General features: G+C 44.9%; 1 protein-coding gene across 1 annotated transcript; it reads right to left on the bottom strand.

The window, feature by feature from the left end:
• Positions 1 to 1,964: 1,964 nt before the first annotated feature.
• Positions 1,965 to 4,226, bottom strand: LOC110085505 (leukotriene B4 receptor 1-like). Its single transcript, XM_020805742.3, has one exon. The coding sequence runs from the start codon at positions 4,113 to 4,115 to the stop codon at positions 3,108 to 3,110; it is 1,008 nt and encodes a 335-aa protein (XP_020661401.3). The 5' UTR covers positions 4,116 to 4,226; the 3' UTR covers positions 1,965 to 3,107.
• Positions 4,227 to 13,722: the final 9,496 nt, after the last annotated feature.

The following is a 13,722-nucleotide window of genomic DNA, read 5'->3' on the forward strand; positions in this document are numbered from 1 at the left end:
CGATCTTGGCCTTGCTCTCCAGGGACACATCCTGACACTTGATGATCTTTTCCAGTTCCTTCATGGACTTCCCTTCCGAGTCTCAGTCTCCTTCGGACTTCTTGGCTACAACCTCCATTAGGGCTGGTGACTGAACCAAGATATACAGACTCTCACTGCTCATGGGTATTGCTTAAATACCAGATTGCAGTCGGGGGCCATTTCAGGCTAAACCATGGGGGCAAATCTGGACCCATCCAACAGCAACCACAATAATAATATTCCTGCTACACAAGAACTGGTTTTCCCCTTGGGTTGCGACACTGGCAAACCTTTCTAAACCTTGTTGTGAAATCTTTCAGTGAAAACACTGAAAGCCAGAGATGCCGCACAGCCAGAGAACACTGAAAGTGAGAGACACTTTCCCACAGCCCGCTTCTCCCTGCTTACAAGACAAGAAAGCAGAATTGCAAAACCTAAAAACCTCCACATCGGTTGGACTACAAGTGCGATCCTCTATTCAATCTAGACATTTGTAAAGTGCCTGTAAAGCAGGTGACACAGAACTTGAAAATGTTGTGGGATTTTATTTTTTTTGAGGGGGGGAGTTTTATAATTCTCCAGACCCTCCAACCAGCATGACTACTTTGTTGTTTAGTCGTTAAGTCGTGTCTGACTCTTCGTGACCCCATGGACCAGAGCACGCCAGGCCCTCCTGTCTTCCACTGCCTCCCGGAGTTGGGTCAAATTCATGTTGGTCGCTTCGGTGACACTGTCCAACCATCTCGTCCTCTATCGTCTCCTTCTCCTCTTGCCGTCACACTTTCCCAACATCAGGGTCTTTTCCAAGGAGTCTCCTCTTCTCATGAGTTGGCCATTTCTTGTCTAGCATGACTACTAGACCAGTTTTTAGTGTCATCGTCTAAAACGTCAGCTTTGGCACAGCTACTGTCCACGTTGCCCTTCTCTCTGAGACTTCCTCAGAAGAATGGTTTCATATCCGCCCCTCATGCTCATGTAGGTTTGCTTTTGACTCATAAATGTACAGGAGCAACCTTTTCCTCTTTTTTGAATGTTATGCTTTCTCATAAAAGAAGTCACTGAGGGTATTTGCAGATGACATCGAACAGCCCTAGTTTCTCATAGTGTGGAGGAAACCTTAAGAGATGAAATCACATCACCGTCTCTCGGAGACATAGTCCTGCCACCCTCACGTCCCTTCAGGCTGGCTCCTCTTTCCAAACCACCCTCCTCTTAACCCACCTGATGCTTGGCCCAAGGCTGCCTGACTCGGCTTCATGCTCTCATTTGCCCACTTTGGATGGCTCGGATGCTGCTTGGCTTTCTGCACCCCAGTCATGGGTGCGAGGTGTCAGCGATGCCCCAAGAAAGGAGCCATCCTGCAACTCATACGTCGGGTTGCTTGGAACGCTTTCTTCTTTCTTTCCCACACTCGATTTTTCCAGAAAATCCTGCCTTCCCAGGACGTTGCCCAAATGTGTCTTAACATCAGCAGTTTTGTCTCCAGAAATAGAGTGTGTGAAAGTGTGTGTACATGTGCTCAGGGAGTAAGAGGGTACTCATGGAAAGTGTATGTATGTTTGTGTGTGTGTAAGCCTAATGGTGCAACTTGGCACTTCTGAATAGGTGACTACCTTCTTGTGCCCCACTGGTTTGCAAGATATTGAATGCTGGATCTAGGCCAACCTCAGTGAACTTCATACCCATTGAAATCATAACTAACTATTCCTAATAATTTCAGTGCAACCCGGTTCTTTAGCTAGGTGGCCTGGATGCAACCCCACAAGGTTAAAAACTGTCTTTCTCCCTATGGTCCTTGACTTTGTTTAAGTTCTGTATTTGTAAACTGCTTCCTGTAAGAATATATGTTGTATTGATAATTGATATACATACAATAAAAATGGCTACTTTAAAATCAAATATAAGATCCCCAACCCATGAAATTTACACAACAGAGTCCAAACTGCAACACCACATGCGACAACATTTTATTTTATAGACTGGTTTGGGACATCTCACTCTTCAACAGATACCCAATCGCAGTAAACCAAAACATTAAGTTTGCAACAAGTTAAATAGGGTACATTTTTAAAAGAGAAAACTTAACACGTGAAACTGTAGAACATTGGGATTTCTGATATGAGCCCAAGCCCTGCCTGGTCTTCTCCAGCCCATCATCCAAAATTAACCTGGGTTTGAATTTCAGTCCCTGTCTTCTCCTGTTTTCAAAGAGTTGTAAATATTCTTCTGCCCTTTACTGGAGGAGTTAGAACCATCAACATATTCCCAATGAGAACAAAGCAATTTTTCCTTAGCTTAATGCCTTACTACAACTCCCACCAGCCCCAACATCTGGAAGCCACCAGGCTGGGAAGGTATTTCTAGCTCAGTAAATCAGTGTTCTGAAAGGGAGAATATGTAATGGTTCCCCTTGCAGAGGGCGTTCCCTAGTAAAGTTCCAAGGCCTCTAAAAGTAACTAGTTGCCTTTACAGTTACAATTTTTGAAAATCAACTCTATGTTTTAGTTAAATTCATTAAATTAAATTAAGCATGATTGTCAGTTGTCTTATCTACTGTATTTAGTCATGTTATGTATTGTTTAGCTGTATATTTTGATGGCATTCTTTTTTTTCTGTTTCTTTTTTTCCTGTTAAATAAATCAAATTAATTTAAAAAAAAATAGACTGGCTGCTGCTACTATTAAAGAAATTCAAACACTGGCCTTTAAACTCATTCCAGAGTCTCTCCGTTTGTTTGATGTAATCCCTACATTTTGCTGTGGGTATTGCTAAGTGCTTCACCCCATCAAAAAGGTCCACCCTAACCCCATCACATCACAAAGGCCCATCCTTAGATTTCCGTGTCCTAAAATCCGAAGGAATGGGAGGAGCAGAGGTAGTCGGGCCGTTGGAGCCGAAGGAATCTTGTCTCACTTCGGACAATCCTCACGGCCTCTGCTCCCTCGTCTTGGATCAAAGCTGGACAAGATGCCCCCGAGATGTTACTGGTTAGGAAAGCCCAGCATTTCTTGGCACTGCGCCGGCTGTGGCTGATGGGAGTTGAAGTCCAGTCGTACCTGGAGGGCCACCCTTTGCCTACTCCAGTGTCAGATAATCTCCATGCTAGTTGTTTTCTCTTTCTCATTTGGGTATGGCGTTTCTTTTGGGGATTCCTGCCTTGACACAGGGTTGATTTGCTCGAAAAGTTTGGAGAACTTGGTGAACCTGGCGCTGCTGCGAACATTCCTGGCAGCAAAGGCGTAAAGGAGAGGGTTGATGCAGCTGCTGATAAACGCCACTGAGCTTGCGATGTAGACCCCCATTTCTGCAACCCTCCCCAGCGCCTGGGAGGCCTCCGGATGCAGGTCCTCTGTCAGAAGTGAAGCGACACTTAACAAGTTGAAGACATGATGTGGGAACCAGCAGAGGCCAAAGGCGATCACCACGGATGCCATCAGCCTTGCAGATCGTCTCCTGGAAGGGCAAGTCATCCTCCCGATTCTTCTGCCGATGCAGGCGTAGCAGGTGGAGATGATGGTGAAGGGAAGGATGAAGCCCACCACCGTCTCCAGGAGGAGACAGGCAGCCTCCTGAGAGTTATTGTCATAGCTGCGAGCTGCACATTGGAGGCCCCCCTCTGTGTCCACCATCTCCTGAAATGGGACGATGGTTGCACCAAAAGCGATGGAGAGAAACCAGATGAGGAAGACCACCAGGTGGGGGGTTGTCTTCTTCTTCCATCGCTGAGCGGCAAAGGGGTAGGAGACGGCCAGGAAGCGTTCGAGGCTCAAGGCTGTGATGAGGAAGATGCTCACGTACATGCTGCAGTAAACCACAAAGGCCAAGGCTTTGCAGGCAACGATCCCGAAAGTCCAAGCGCTGGCAAAAGAGTAAATCCAGAGGGGCATGGTCACGAGAACCAGGAGGTCCGCGATGCTCAGGTGTAGGATCAGCACCACCGTGGGAGTCCGTTCCTTCATTTGTCCACAGATGGTCCAGATGACAAAGGAGTTCCCGGGGACTCCGATGGCGAATGATAATCCTAGGATTGCACAGACAACGGTCCTCGCAACGGACAAAGATGGGTGGTCACTGGTCTCTTCGGGAGAACTCATGGCGATCCAGGACAAGGCCTTGTTGTGGCCCTCGGCAGTTGCAACCTCTGGTGTTCTGTGCTGCCTGGAGATGACTCGGCTTCTGATGGACACACAGATAACACAACTCCCAAATACAGCTTTGTGTTAATACAGTCAATAGCTTCACTTCCTACTTTTGGCAATTGTTTTGTTTATTTATTTTTGTTTTTTTGCTGAATGCAGACTTCCTACTTCGTGGGAAGCTGGAAGCCAGCAAAGATTTTTGTTGCTGAGATCTCTCTCTCTCTCTCTCTCTCTGTGTTTGTGTCTGTGTGTGTCTCTGTGTCTGCGTGTGTGTTTGTGTGTGTGAATTTGATTCACCTGGTGCTTCTTAAACAGATATTGGAAACAGGTACAAACAACATGCCATTTCTAAGCTGTCATTAATTCGTTCTCCTAGTAATAAAGTTATAACTGTGTTACCTTTCGATAGTAATTTAACAATTCCATTTAGCAACAGCTTGGCTCCCTCTGTCGTGGAACAGTAACTTTTCAGTTACGTGACTAGTTTAGCTGAAAAGTTACAGTTGCACCACAGAAGGAGCAGGTTGCCACGTTAAATTGTAGAGGAGGCGTACCACCTGGTGCAAGCCCTGGCTTACGCTGGGCCTCATGTAGCCACATCCAAATGCCTTTTTAAAAGTAACTGAAAGTAACTGTTTTGACCGTGTTTGAAAATGGAGGGGTAATACAGTTACTTTTTAAAAGTTCCAGCTACAATGGCAATGTGTTACTTTTTCCAGTCCTTGGGAACGCGAACTTTAAAAGCAAATTTTTTAAACTCTGCTCTTCAGCCTGGAAGCCGATGCTGGTTTTCTTTCTGGGGTGTGATGGCTGAAGCCAGTCACAATTCAGGGAAACGGTGCCTGCATCTCCCAAACAACAAAAATGAGAAGGTAGAAGCAGAGATGCACTCATATTGGGAGGGACTGGGTTGAGACTGGCTTGACTGGGTTCCCTTCTCTCTGTCATCACTCTTCCACAACACCCAAACTAGGCGGGGGAAAGACAAAATCTCTTGCATCTCCTTTGACAAATGTAGATATTTTGTCAAGTGCCTGAATGTTGATACTGATATGAAGACCCACACAGTCCCTGGGCTTTCCCCCTATTCCACCTCCACTGTATATACAGGTCCTGGGCTGTCTTCATCCATCAGCCTACATTTATTTATTTATTTATTTATTCGATTTTTACCCCGCCCCTCTAGACAACGTCTACATTCTACAACGCCAACCAGGAACCGTTCATGTGGCTAAAGAATGACTTCATGCTTCCACCTAGTGGCTGTTCAAAAGCAAACAATCTTTTCATTTTCATTTCAGTACCCAGTTTGTTGTTAATTGCTGTGCCCAGTGAGCCCTAAAAAGAGTCACCATAGAAAAAGGACTGCAAGTGAAATGTATAAATGGTGAGTATAAGCGGGAAATGAACTGCGTGCATTAAAAATGTGCGGCAGGAAGATTTGGTTAAAGAAGTTAAAGGGGAAGAATGGAGTAAAATGTGGAATAAAAGAATAATGAGGAATGTGTCCATAAGGGTTGAAGAAAATTGTTATAAACTTGTGTGGATTTGTTCAAATATATCCTATGGGATCCTGGCACTGAGATTCAATGGCTTGAGCACTCTCACACAGAGAATTCTCAGCAGAAAGTTTTATTTATTTATAATTTTGTTTATCCTGCTTTTCTTTTTGTAAAAGGACCCAAGGCGGCTTACAACAATGAAAGACAATATTTTAAAGTTGAAAACCATGAGTATAAAGAGGCCGCTTACATCATTAAAAGACAACATTAAAGCTAAGAACAATAAGTACTGAAAATGCATAATTATCTAAAAATCACACACAGGTAGCTGGTTACTGAGGGAAGAGAGAGGTCTTTGCCTACTTGCAGGGTGACAGCAAAGATGGGGCCAAGCTGGCCTCCAGTGGGAGGGAGTTCCAAAGTTCAGAGCCCTTCCCTAAAGCCCAAATCCTAGGATGGTTTGAGATGCAACCAGCCCAGTCAAAGTGGTAGAAGCTGCTGTCACGATGTGTAGACAAACTCCCCTACGAAAGGTCTTTCCATGTTACAGCCATGGATGAGAAACTTTTGGCCTTTAAGACATTCGAGGCCAACAGCCCACAGAATTCTTTATCATTGGCCCAGCTGTCTGTGGCTGGTAGGAAGTGTGGGTCAAAACCTCTCTCAGGTCCCGGGGGGGGGGGGTCCACTCCTGCCTGAAAAGGTGGGGTAAGCCAGGCGACTCAGAAGAAACAACGATGTGGGCTTTTGCCACCAATTCTCACTCTTCAGCATCTGTTGTCTAGGACGGCCGCCATTTTGTTTTGTCAGTCATGGCCATTGTTGCTGTTACCCACCCTGCCTTTCCTCATAAAAATTCAGGAGCTAATGATGCCTGGTTATGAGTGATATATTTTTACTCGGTGTTATCATTGCACAAGTGGGGTTTTCGTGCAGAGGGCATGCCTCTGCTTGGCAGAACACGCCATCTTCTTGGGCAATCTCTCTCGGGAGAGACGCAGAAGTGGCCAAACATTTCCTGGTCGTTTACATACATATGACTTCATCTTTCTAGTTGGAAAATTCCAGGTGAGTTTGCCTCCTTTGGAAGAATGGCAGGGGACCCAAGCAGCACTTGGAATAGTTAACTGTGGCAAGAAAGGCAACAGCCTTGTGACTGTGGGGGATGCTAGCAACTGTAGTCCAACAGCACAATTTTTTCCAAGCTTCATAGCAAAATTGTTAAGACAGGGTCGTAACTAGGGTAAAGCAACTGGGGCGTTGTCTCCAGATGCCAACATCTGGAAGGCATCAAAGTTTAGAGATGCATCTACTGATGAATGTTAGAAAAATAAATAGCACCTCCTTCTGTTCCTACTCAGGTCTCTCTCTCTGCCCCCCAGAAAGCATAACTTTTCTTTTTTGGGGGGTAGGTGGGTGTGACACCTTCTCGCTTACATTTCCTGGGGGTTTCATGCACATAAATCAGGGCCGAGTACGTGTGGGAAAAGGGGCCAGTTGCCCCCCACACACATACATGCCCGAGTTGCTTGTTACAACTTTTTGTTGAGATATTCAGACACAAATCTGAATCTTATAACTGGATTGTTTGAAACAAGCTGTTGGGAAAAGCAAACACAGCATGGAGCCCCTGGTCCTTCTCAGATCAAAGTGCACAAAATAGCCTGCAAGCTTTTTTTTTTGGTTCTGCAAGACTCTTCCTCAGGCGAGATGGAAAAGGAAGCCAAAGGACGGGCATGAAGAAAAGATATCGGTTGGTGCTCTGTCAGCTGCAGGGTCTGCCTCCTGTTATGATCCACAGATGGAACCTAGAGAAGGGTATACACAATATTCTGTTTCCGCTAGGAACACACATGGTTTCAAGTGGCATCTACTAGGATTCTCCCAAAATCTTTCAGAAAAGGCAAAAAAAAGAGAGAGAATCTTCTTTGGTTTCTAAAGGATGTGGCTGGGGACTTCTCTTTCAATAATGGAACAATTTCTAACCAACAAATGTTGGAGTTTTTTGGCAACCTCGCATGCTGCCTTCAGTAGATTTGACCTTTCTGGGCTGGGGTGACTGTCAATCTGTCCAGCGCTAACCATTCCTTTCCTTCCCTACCTCTGAACTCAAAGAGGTCTCCACCTCTCTGCTCAGCGCTTTCTCTGTCTTTTGTCTGTTGGAAGTGGTAGTCCGTTGAGGCCTGTTGTTGAAAGCAGTTAGTTGTGTCTGGCAGTTTGCTGTTGGATCTGTTCAACTGTAAGTAAATGAAATGGTTTTATCCTCCCAACTCTTAATGTCTCTAGGTGAGCTCTTGACACTGTAAGTGCCAGTTATTGGGGGAAAGGGGTGGGCTACTCCGAGGAACCTGTAGCTATTCTGCTCAGTGAATCCTTGCACTTCTGCTGTGCAGCTAGAGGAATGTAACCAACAATTCAAAATTCTGCGGCAACTAAAACTTGAAGCAGATCTCCAGAGAGCTGGCAAGGAAATGAATCAGAGATACAAACATAGGGCATCACATGCTTCTTTTTAAACCCCTTATCTCCAAGTCTGAATGTGTGGCTTTGTTACTACTGTGCAGAAAGCCATAGGAATGGAAATGTTTTGAAAGGGAATTTCTAAGACGCCAACTGAACTGTGCCAGAAGGGCAGGATTTGGGAGTTTGTTTGCTCAGCAGAATGAACAGAGGACAAAGGGGGTGGAGAGCAAGCACAGTGCCAGAGGTGGCTTATCTTTTTTAATTTTTATTTTCAAAGCACGTGAACGAATACATATTGTCAGTCTAAAGAACAGGAAGCGTGAGATAGTCAAGCTCAGCAGCTAAAATTACCCAAACACAGCAAATAGCTGAACACTTGGCTGGCGGCTGAAAAGGGAGAAAAGGAAAGCAATTTTGAAAGGCAGAACCAAAAAAAGAGACCAACCCGATAGGTTAAATAAAATCTGCAACCCAGAGCATCATCTCTGGATTCTGGATTCCAAACAATCCCACTGTGAGTGGGGTGTGGGGGGCATATGTTGGGGAGAGGAGGTGCCATCCAAAAAGTAACTTCCCCAAGAACTAATTAGAGATGGGCATGAACCAGAAAATGGGCGGTTCTTGATGGTTCATGCCTAACTAGTGTGTGTGTGTGTGTGTGTGTGTGTGTGTGTGTGTGTGTGTGTGTGTGTGTGTGTGTGTGTGTGTGTGTGTGTGTGTGTGTGTGTGTGTGTGTGTCGGGCATCCCCTTTTGCCCAAACAAAACAAAGCAGCAAGGGGGAAAAAATTCAGCAGTTCGTTTTGCTTCGCCAAAGTGGGATTCCCCAAACTGGATCAGAAGCCAGACCCTGAACACACATTGGGTCGTCTTTTCCGGTTCGCAGTTCAGTTCGTGCCCATCTCTAGAACTAATATTTCCTTCCCCATTTTCTTTGCATTTCTCCATACTTTAAAGAGAAAATACTTTAAAGAGAAAATGCACAAGAATGTGCCAGGGAATCCTTAACACTTCTTTTCTAGCCCATTGTTACACATCCCATAAAGCAAGGATGGGGTAACTCAGGGACCACTAGATTTTGTTGAGGAATTGTCCTCCTCCAGGCTTTGCCTTAAATTGCCAGCAAGTCAATTCTGACTCATGAAAAGTGTGCCAAAGTTCACCCGCTGCTTCATTAAAAGGTGGCTCAATTGTTTTGTTATCTATTATTGCATTTCAATTGTTCAATAATGGCTTCCTCTGTCTTTTGGCAAGCCGCTCTGGTGTCCTCCTTTGATCTGAAACTAATTTACTATGTATATGCCCATGGGTCTAGGCTACAGATTTTCAACCACACCTTCCAATTTAGAGCATGGACATATTTATCTTTGTAGATTACAGCTCTCAGAATCTGCCATGGAAGGGAGGTGACTGGTAGGCGTTGTAGTCCAAGAAAGTAACATTTCCAAGGTCTGCTTTAGTTGCAGCATCATTAGTTCATTTTTATGTCTGGCAAGAAAACAGCGGATTTAACAGATTATAGGGTGCAATCTGACAGGCATTTAACCCACCGTTTGGGCCACTGTTGGGATAGGCTGGTATGCTCCTTTTCCCAGAGATCACATGACATAATTATTAGAGTAAGCCAGCCTGTTCCCTGAGCATTCCTGCCCATGCTTTTTTGTGTCCTGGTCAAGGGTTTCTAATTGTTTTTTCATTTGGGTAGCATTACGTACTGTGTTTTGGTTTGTTTCCAGTGTGTGCAATTGCTGGAAACAAACCAAAGTGAGTTTTCGACTGTTAAGGCTTCTTCTACTGTCCATTTCCCATATTGTGAAGTGGCTTAAGAAGACAAACATTTCATGATATTGGCTAATTAAACACATCCCCTGCTCCTTCGAGGCACCAAAGAAATTAATTTTTTTAGACTGTGTTAGGACAGCGCCGAGATGCTGCATCACTTACATAAAAAAATTGAAAATTGAAAACTTCCTCCCGGAAGTGGGAGGAGACAGGAGGGAGCAGTAAGGGGCATTTTCTTTTTTTTTCTTTGACTTGTCGTAAAGGTCTGGTCATGAACCTGCTTGCAGCTAAGCCCACTGCTATGTACTGGCCGAAGACTCTGTGTAGCCTGATCTAACTCACTCCAACTAGCCCATGTAGAAAAGCTCTTATTTTGCAGGGCTAGCTTAACACACAAGCATATATGGCCATATTTGCAAGAAGGGCAGCCTGACTCTTGCATTCTATGAATTGTTGTCTCAGAAATTAACTTTCATATCAATGGTTTTCTTTGCTTTCGCCCTTTTTCTTTACTGGATCGGTGGGTCCCAGGAAAACCTCCCACCATGTTCCACTTACAGATCACAAACACAAACATACACACACAAACAGAACCACCACCACTACCAAAGGAGCACACAAATTTGTACCAAAATTGCATGTGCTGCTTTATAGGTACAGAGAGCCACCGAGAAACCGCTTCTGCAACTTGCATAGGAATCATGGCTGTTTACTCTAGTTGGCAACCAGGTGATCTGCGTGTCTTTTTGTTCAAACCCTTGGTTCTTCTCCTTTCTTATGCTTCTCTTTGTGTTGAAATTGGATGTGGGCTGGACAAAGAGCGAACACTGCAGCAGAGCAAACTTTTGCCCTCCAGATCTTTTAGGGATTCAGCTTCCCCAATCATTGACCATTGACTACGCTCATTGGAACTTCTGGGGTCAAATAATCTGAACTACTGAAATAGTCGATGGTCCTCTGTAAACACAGGGCCTGTGACCGTTCATGATGGTCCAGAAAGCTAGTGGTACGACCACAGTCATCCTCCTTCCCAGTTCTTGCAGCCCTCCTGCTGCATTTTCACAATGTGTTGAGTTTGGAATAAAATGGAGATGGGTAATACTTGCTTCCTCCAGAGTTGAAGGAAGAAGTTATTTGTCCTTCAGAGGGTGCACACTCACTCTGATATCATTGAGTGCAGTTCATCATTTTTGCTCTTAAAAAACAATCAACCTGCTAAACCCGTATAACTACAGAGACAGAAGTGGAATAAAGTTCTCTTGCACCCTAAGGGCAACTAGCAACACATGTATGTCTCTTTGTGCCCTTTTAAAAACTGTAGGTAGAACTGCAAGGATGAGTCCTGCTTTTGTTTAGAATACTCCACAGCGTCCACGCTCACTTGGTTGCCTATTAGCGTGTTATTAGAAGCAGAACTCTTTTCGGGAGTCAAAGACTTCTGTTGATCCTACAACGAGCTTTGCTCACTTCTTTCGGTTGCAAAACACTAGCTTGCTTGTGTTTCATGATTGGTCACAAAAGAAATAAACACTGACATGATCTGCCAGTATGACTGCTCAGGCAAGGGAGCCTTTCCAGAAGGGTGTCTCTGGAAGGAAAATGTGGTACCACCCTCTAATTGTAAGGCTGGTAGATCTTAGAGTTGAACCCCTCAGATGGTTTTAAGAGAGGATTAGACTAATTCATGGAGAGAAAGGTGAGCATCCAGTCATGATCCAGAACAGATCCTGCCCCTCCTCTGGAGGACTTACCTTTCAGGTAGACAAAGCAGATACCACCTAGATCTACTCGAGTCACTCACCAGAGCCAGGAAAGACGGCTGAGGGGCCTGATGCCGAGTGTGTGTGTGTTTAGTCGTTTAGTCGTGTCCGACTCTTCGTGACCCCATGGACCAGAGCACGCCAGGCCCTCCTGTCTTCTACTGCCTCCCGGAGTTGTGTCAGGTTCATGTTGGTTGCTTCGCAGACACTGTCCAGCCATCTCATCCTCGGTCGTCCCCTTCTCCTCTTGCCGTCACACCTTCCTAACATCAAGGTTTTTTCCAAGGACTCTTTTCTTCTCATGAGATGGCCAAAGTACTGGAGCCTCAGCTTCAGGATCTGTCCTTCAAGTGAGCATTCAGGGTTGATTTCCTTTAGAACTGATAGGTTTGTTCTCCTTGCAGTCCAGGGGATTCTCAAGAGCCTCCTCCAGCACCACAATTCAAAGGCATCAATTCTTCGGCGGTCTGCTTTCTTTATGGTCCAGCTCTCACTTCCATACATCACGACAGGAAAAACCATAGCTTTGACTATTCGGACTTTTGTTGGCAAGGTGATGTCTCTGCTTTTCAAGATGCTGTCAAGATTTGTCATCGCTTTCCTCCCAAGAAGAAGGTGTCTTTTAATTTCAGGGCTGCTGTCTCCATCTGCAGTGATCATGGAGCCCAGGAAGATAAAATTTGACACTGCCTCCATATCTTCCCCTTCTATTTCCCAGGAGGTGATGGGACCAGTGGCCATGATCTTAGTTTTTTTGATGTTGAGTTTCAGACCGTTTTTTGCACTCTCCTCTTTCACTCTCATTACAAGGTTCTTTAATTCCTCCTCACTTTCTGCCATCAGAGTGGTATCATCTGCATATCGGAGGTTGTTGATATTTCTTCCGGCAATCTTAATTCCGGCTTGGGTTTCTTCCAGTCCAGCCTTCCGCATGATGTATTCTGCATATAAGTTAAATAAGCTGGGGGACAATATACAGCCTTGCCATACTCCTTTCCCAATTTTGAACCACTCAGTTGTTCCATGACCAGTTCTAACTGTTGCTTCCTGTCCCACATATAGGTTTCTCAGGAGACAGATAAAGTGGTCAGGCACTCCCATTTCTTTAAGAACTTGCCATAGTTTGCTGTGGTCCACACAGTCAAAGGCTTTCGCATAGTCAATGAAGCAGAAGTAGATATTTTTCTGGAACTCTCTGGCTTTCTCCATAATCCAGCGCAAGTTAGCAATTTGGTCTCGAGTTCCTCTGCCTCTTCGGAATCCAGCTTGTACTTCTGGGAGTTCTCGGTCCACATACTGCTGAAGCCTACCTTGTAGGATTTTGAGCATAACCTTGCTAGCGTGCGAAATGAGTGCAATTGTACGGTAGTTGGAGCATTCTTTGGCACTGCCTTTCTTTGGGATTGGGATGTAGACTGATCTTTTCCAATCCTCTGGCCACTGTTGAGTTTTCCAAACTTGCTGGCATATTGAATGTAGCACCTTAACAGCATCATCTTTCAAGATTTTAAATAGTTCAACTGGAATGCCATCACCTCCACTGGCCTTGTTGTTAGCCAGGCTTTCTAAGGCCCACTTGACTTCGCTCTCCAGGATGTCTGGCTCAAGGTCAGCAACTACATTGTCTGGGTTGTCCGGGATATCCAAATCTTTCTGATATAATTCCTCTGTGTATTCTTGCCACCTCTTCTTGACGTCTTCTGCTTCTGTTAGGTCCCTCCCATTTTTGTCTTTTATCATGTTCATCTTTGCGCAAAATGTTCCTCTAATATGTCCAATTTTCCTGAACAGATCTCTGGTCTTTCCTTTTCTGTTATCTTCCTCTATTTCTTTGCATTGTTCATTTAAGAAGGCCCTCTTGTCTCTCCTTGCTATTCTTTGGAAGTCTGAATTCAAGTTTCTGTAACTTTCCCTATCTCCCTTGCATTTTGCTTCCCTTCTCCTCTCTGCTATTTCTAAGGCCTCGTTGGACAGCCACTTTGCTTTCTTGCATTTCCTTTTCTTTGGGATGGTTTTCGTTGCTGCCTCCTGGACAATGTTACGAGCCTCTATCCAAA

The sequence above is a fragment of the Pogona vitticeps genome, chromosome 10 (genome assembly GCF_051106095.1).
Source record: "Pogona vitticeps strain Pit_001003342236 chromosome 10, PviZW2.1, whole genome shotgun sequence".
NCBI lineage: Eukaryota > Metazoa > Chordata > Lepidosauria > Squamata > Agamidae > Pogona > Pogona vitticeps.

Coding starts and splice junctions, on each gene's coding strand:
- LOC110085505 (XM_020805742.3), bottom strand. CDS start 4,115: ATGAGTTCTCCCGAAGAGACCAGTGACCACCCATCTTTGTCCGTTGCG.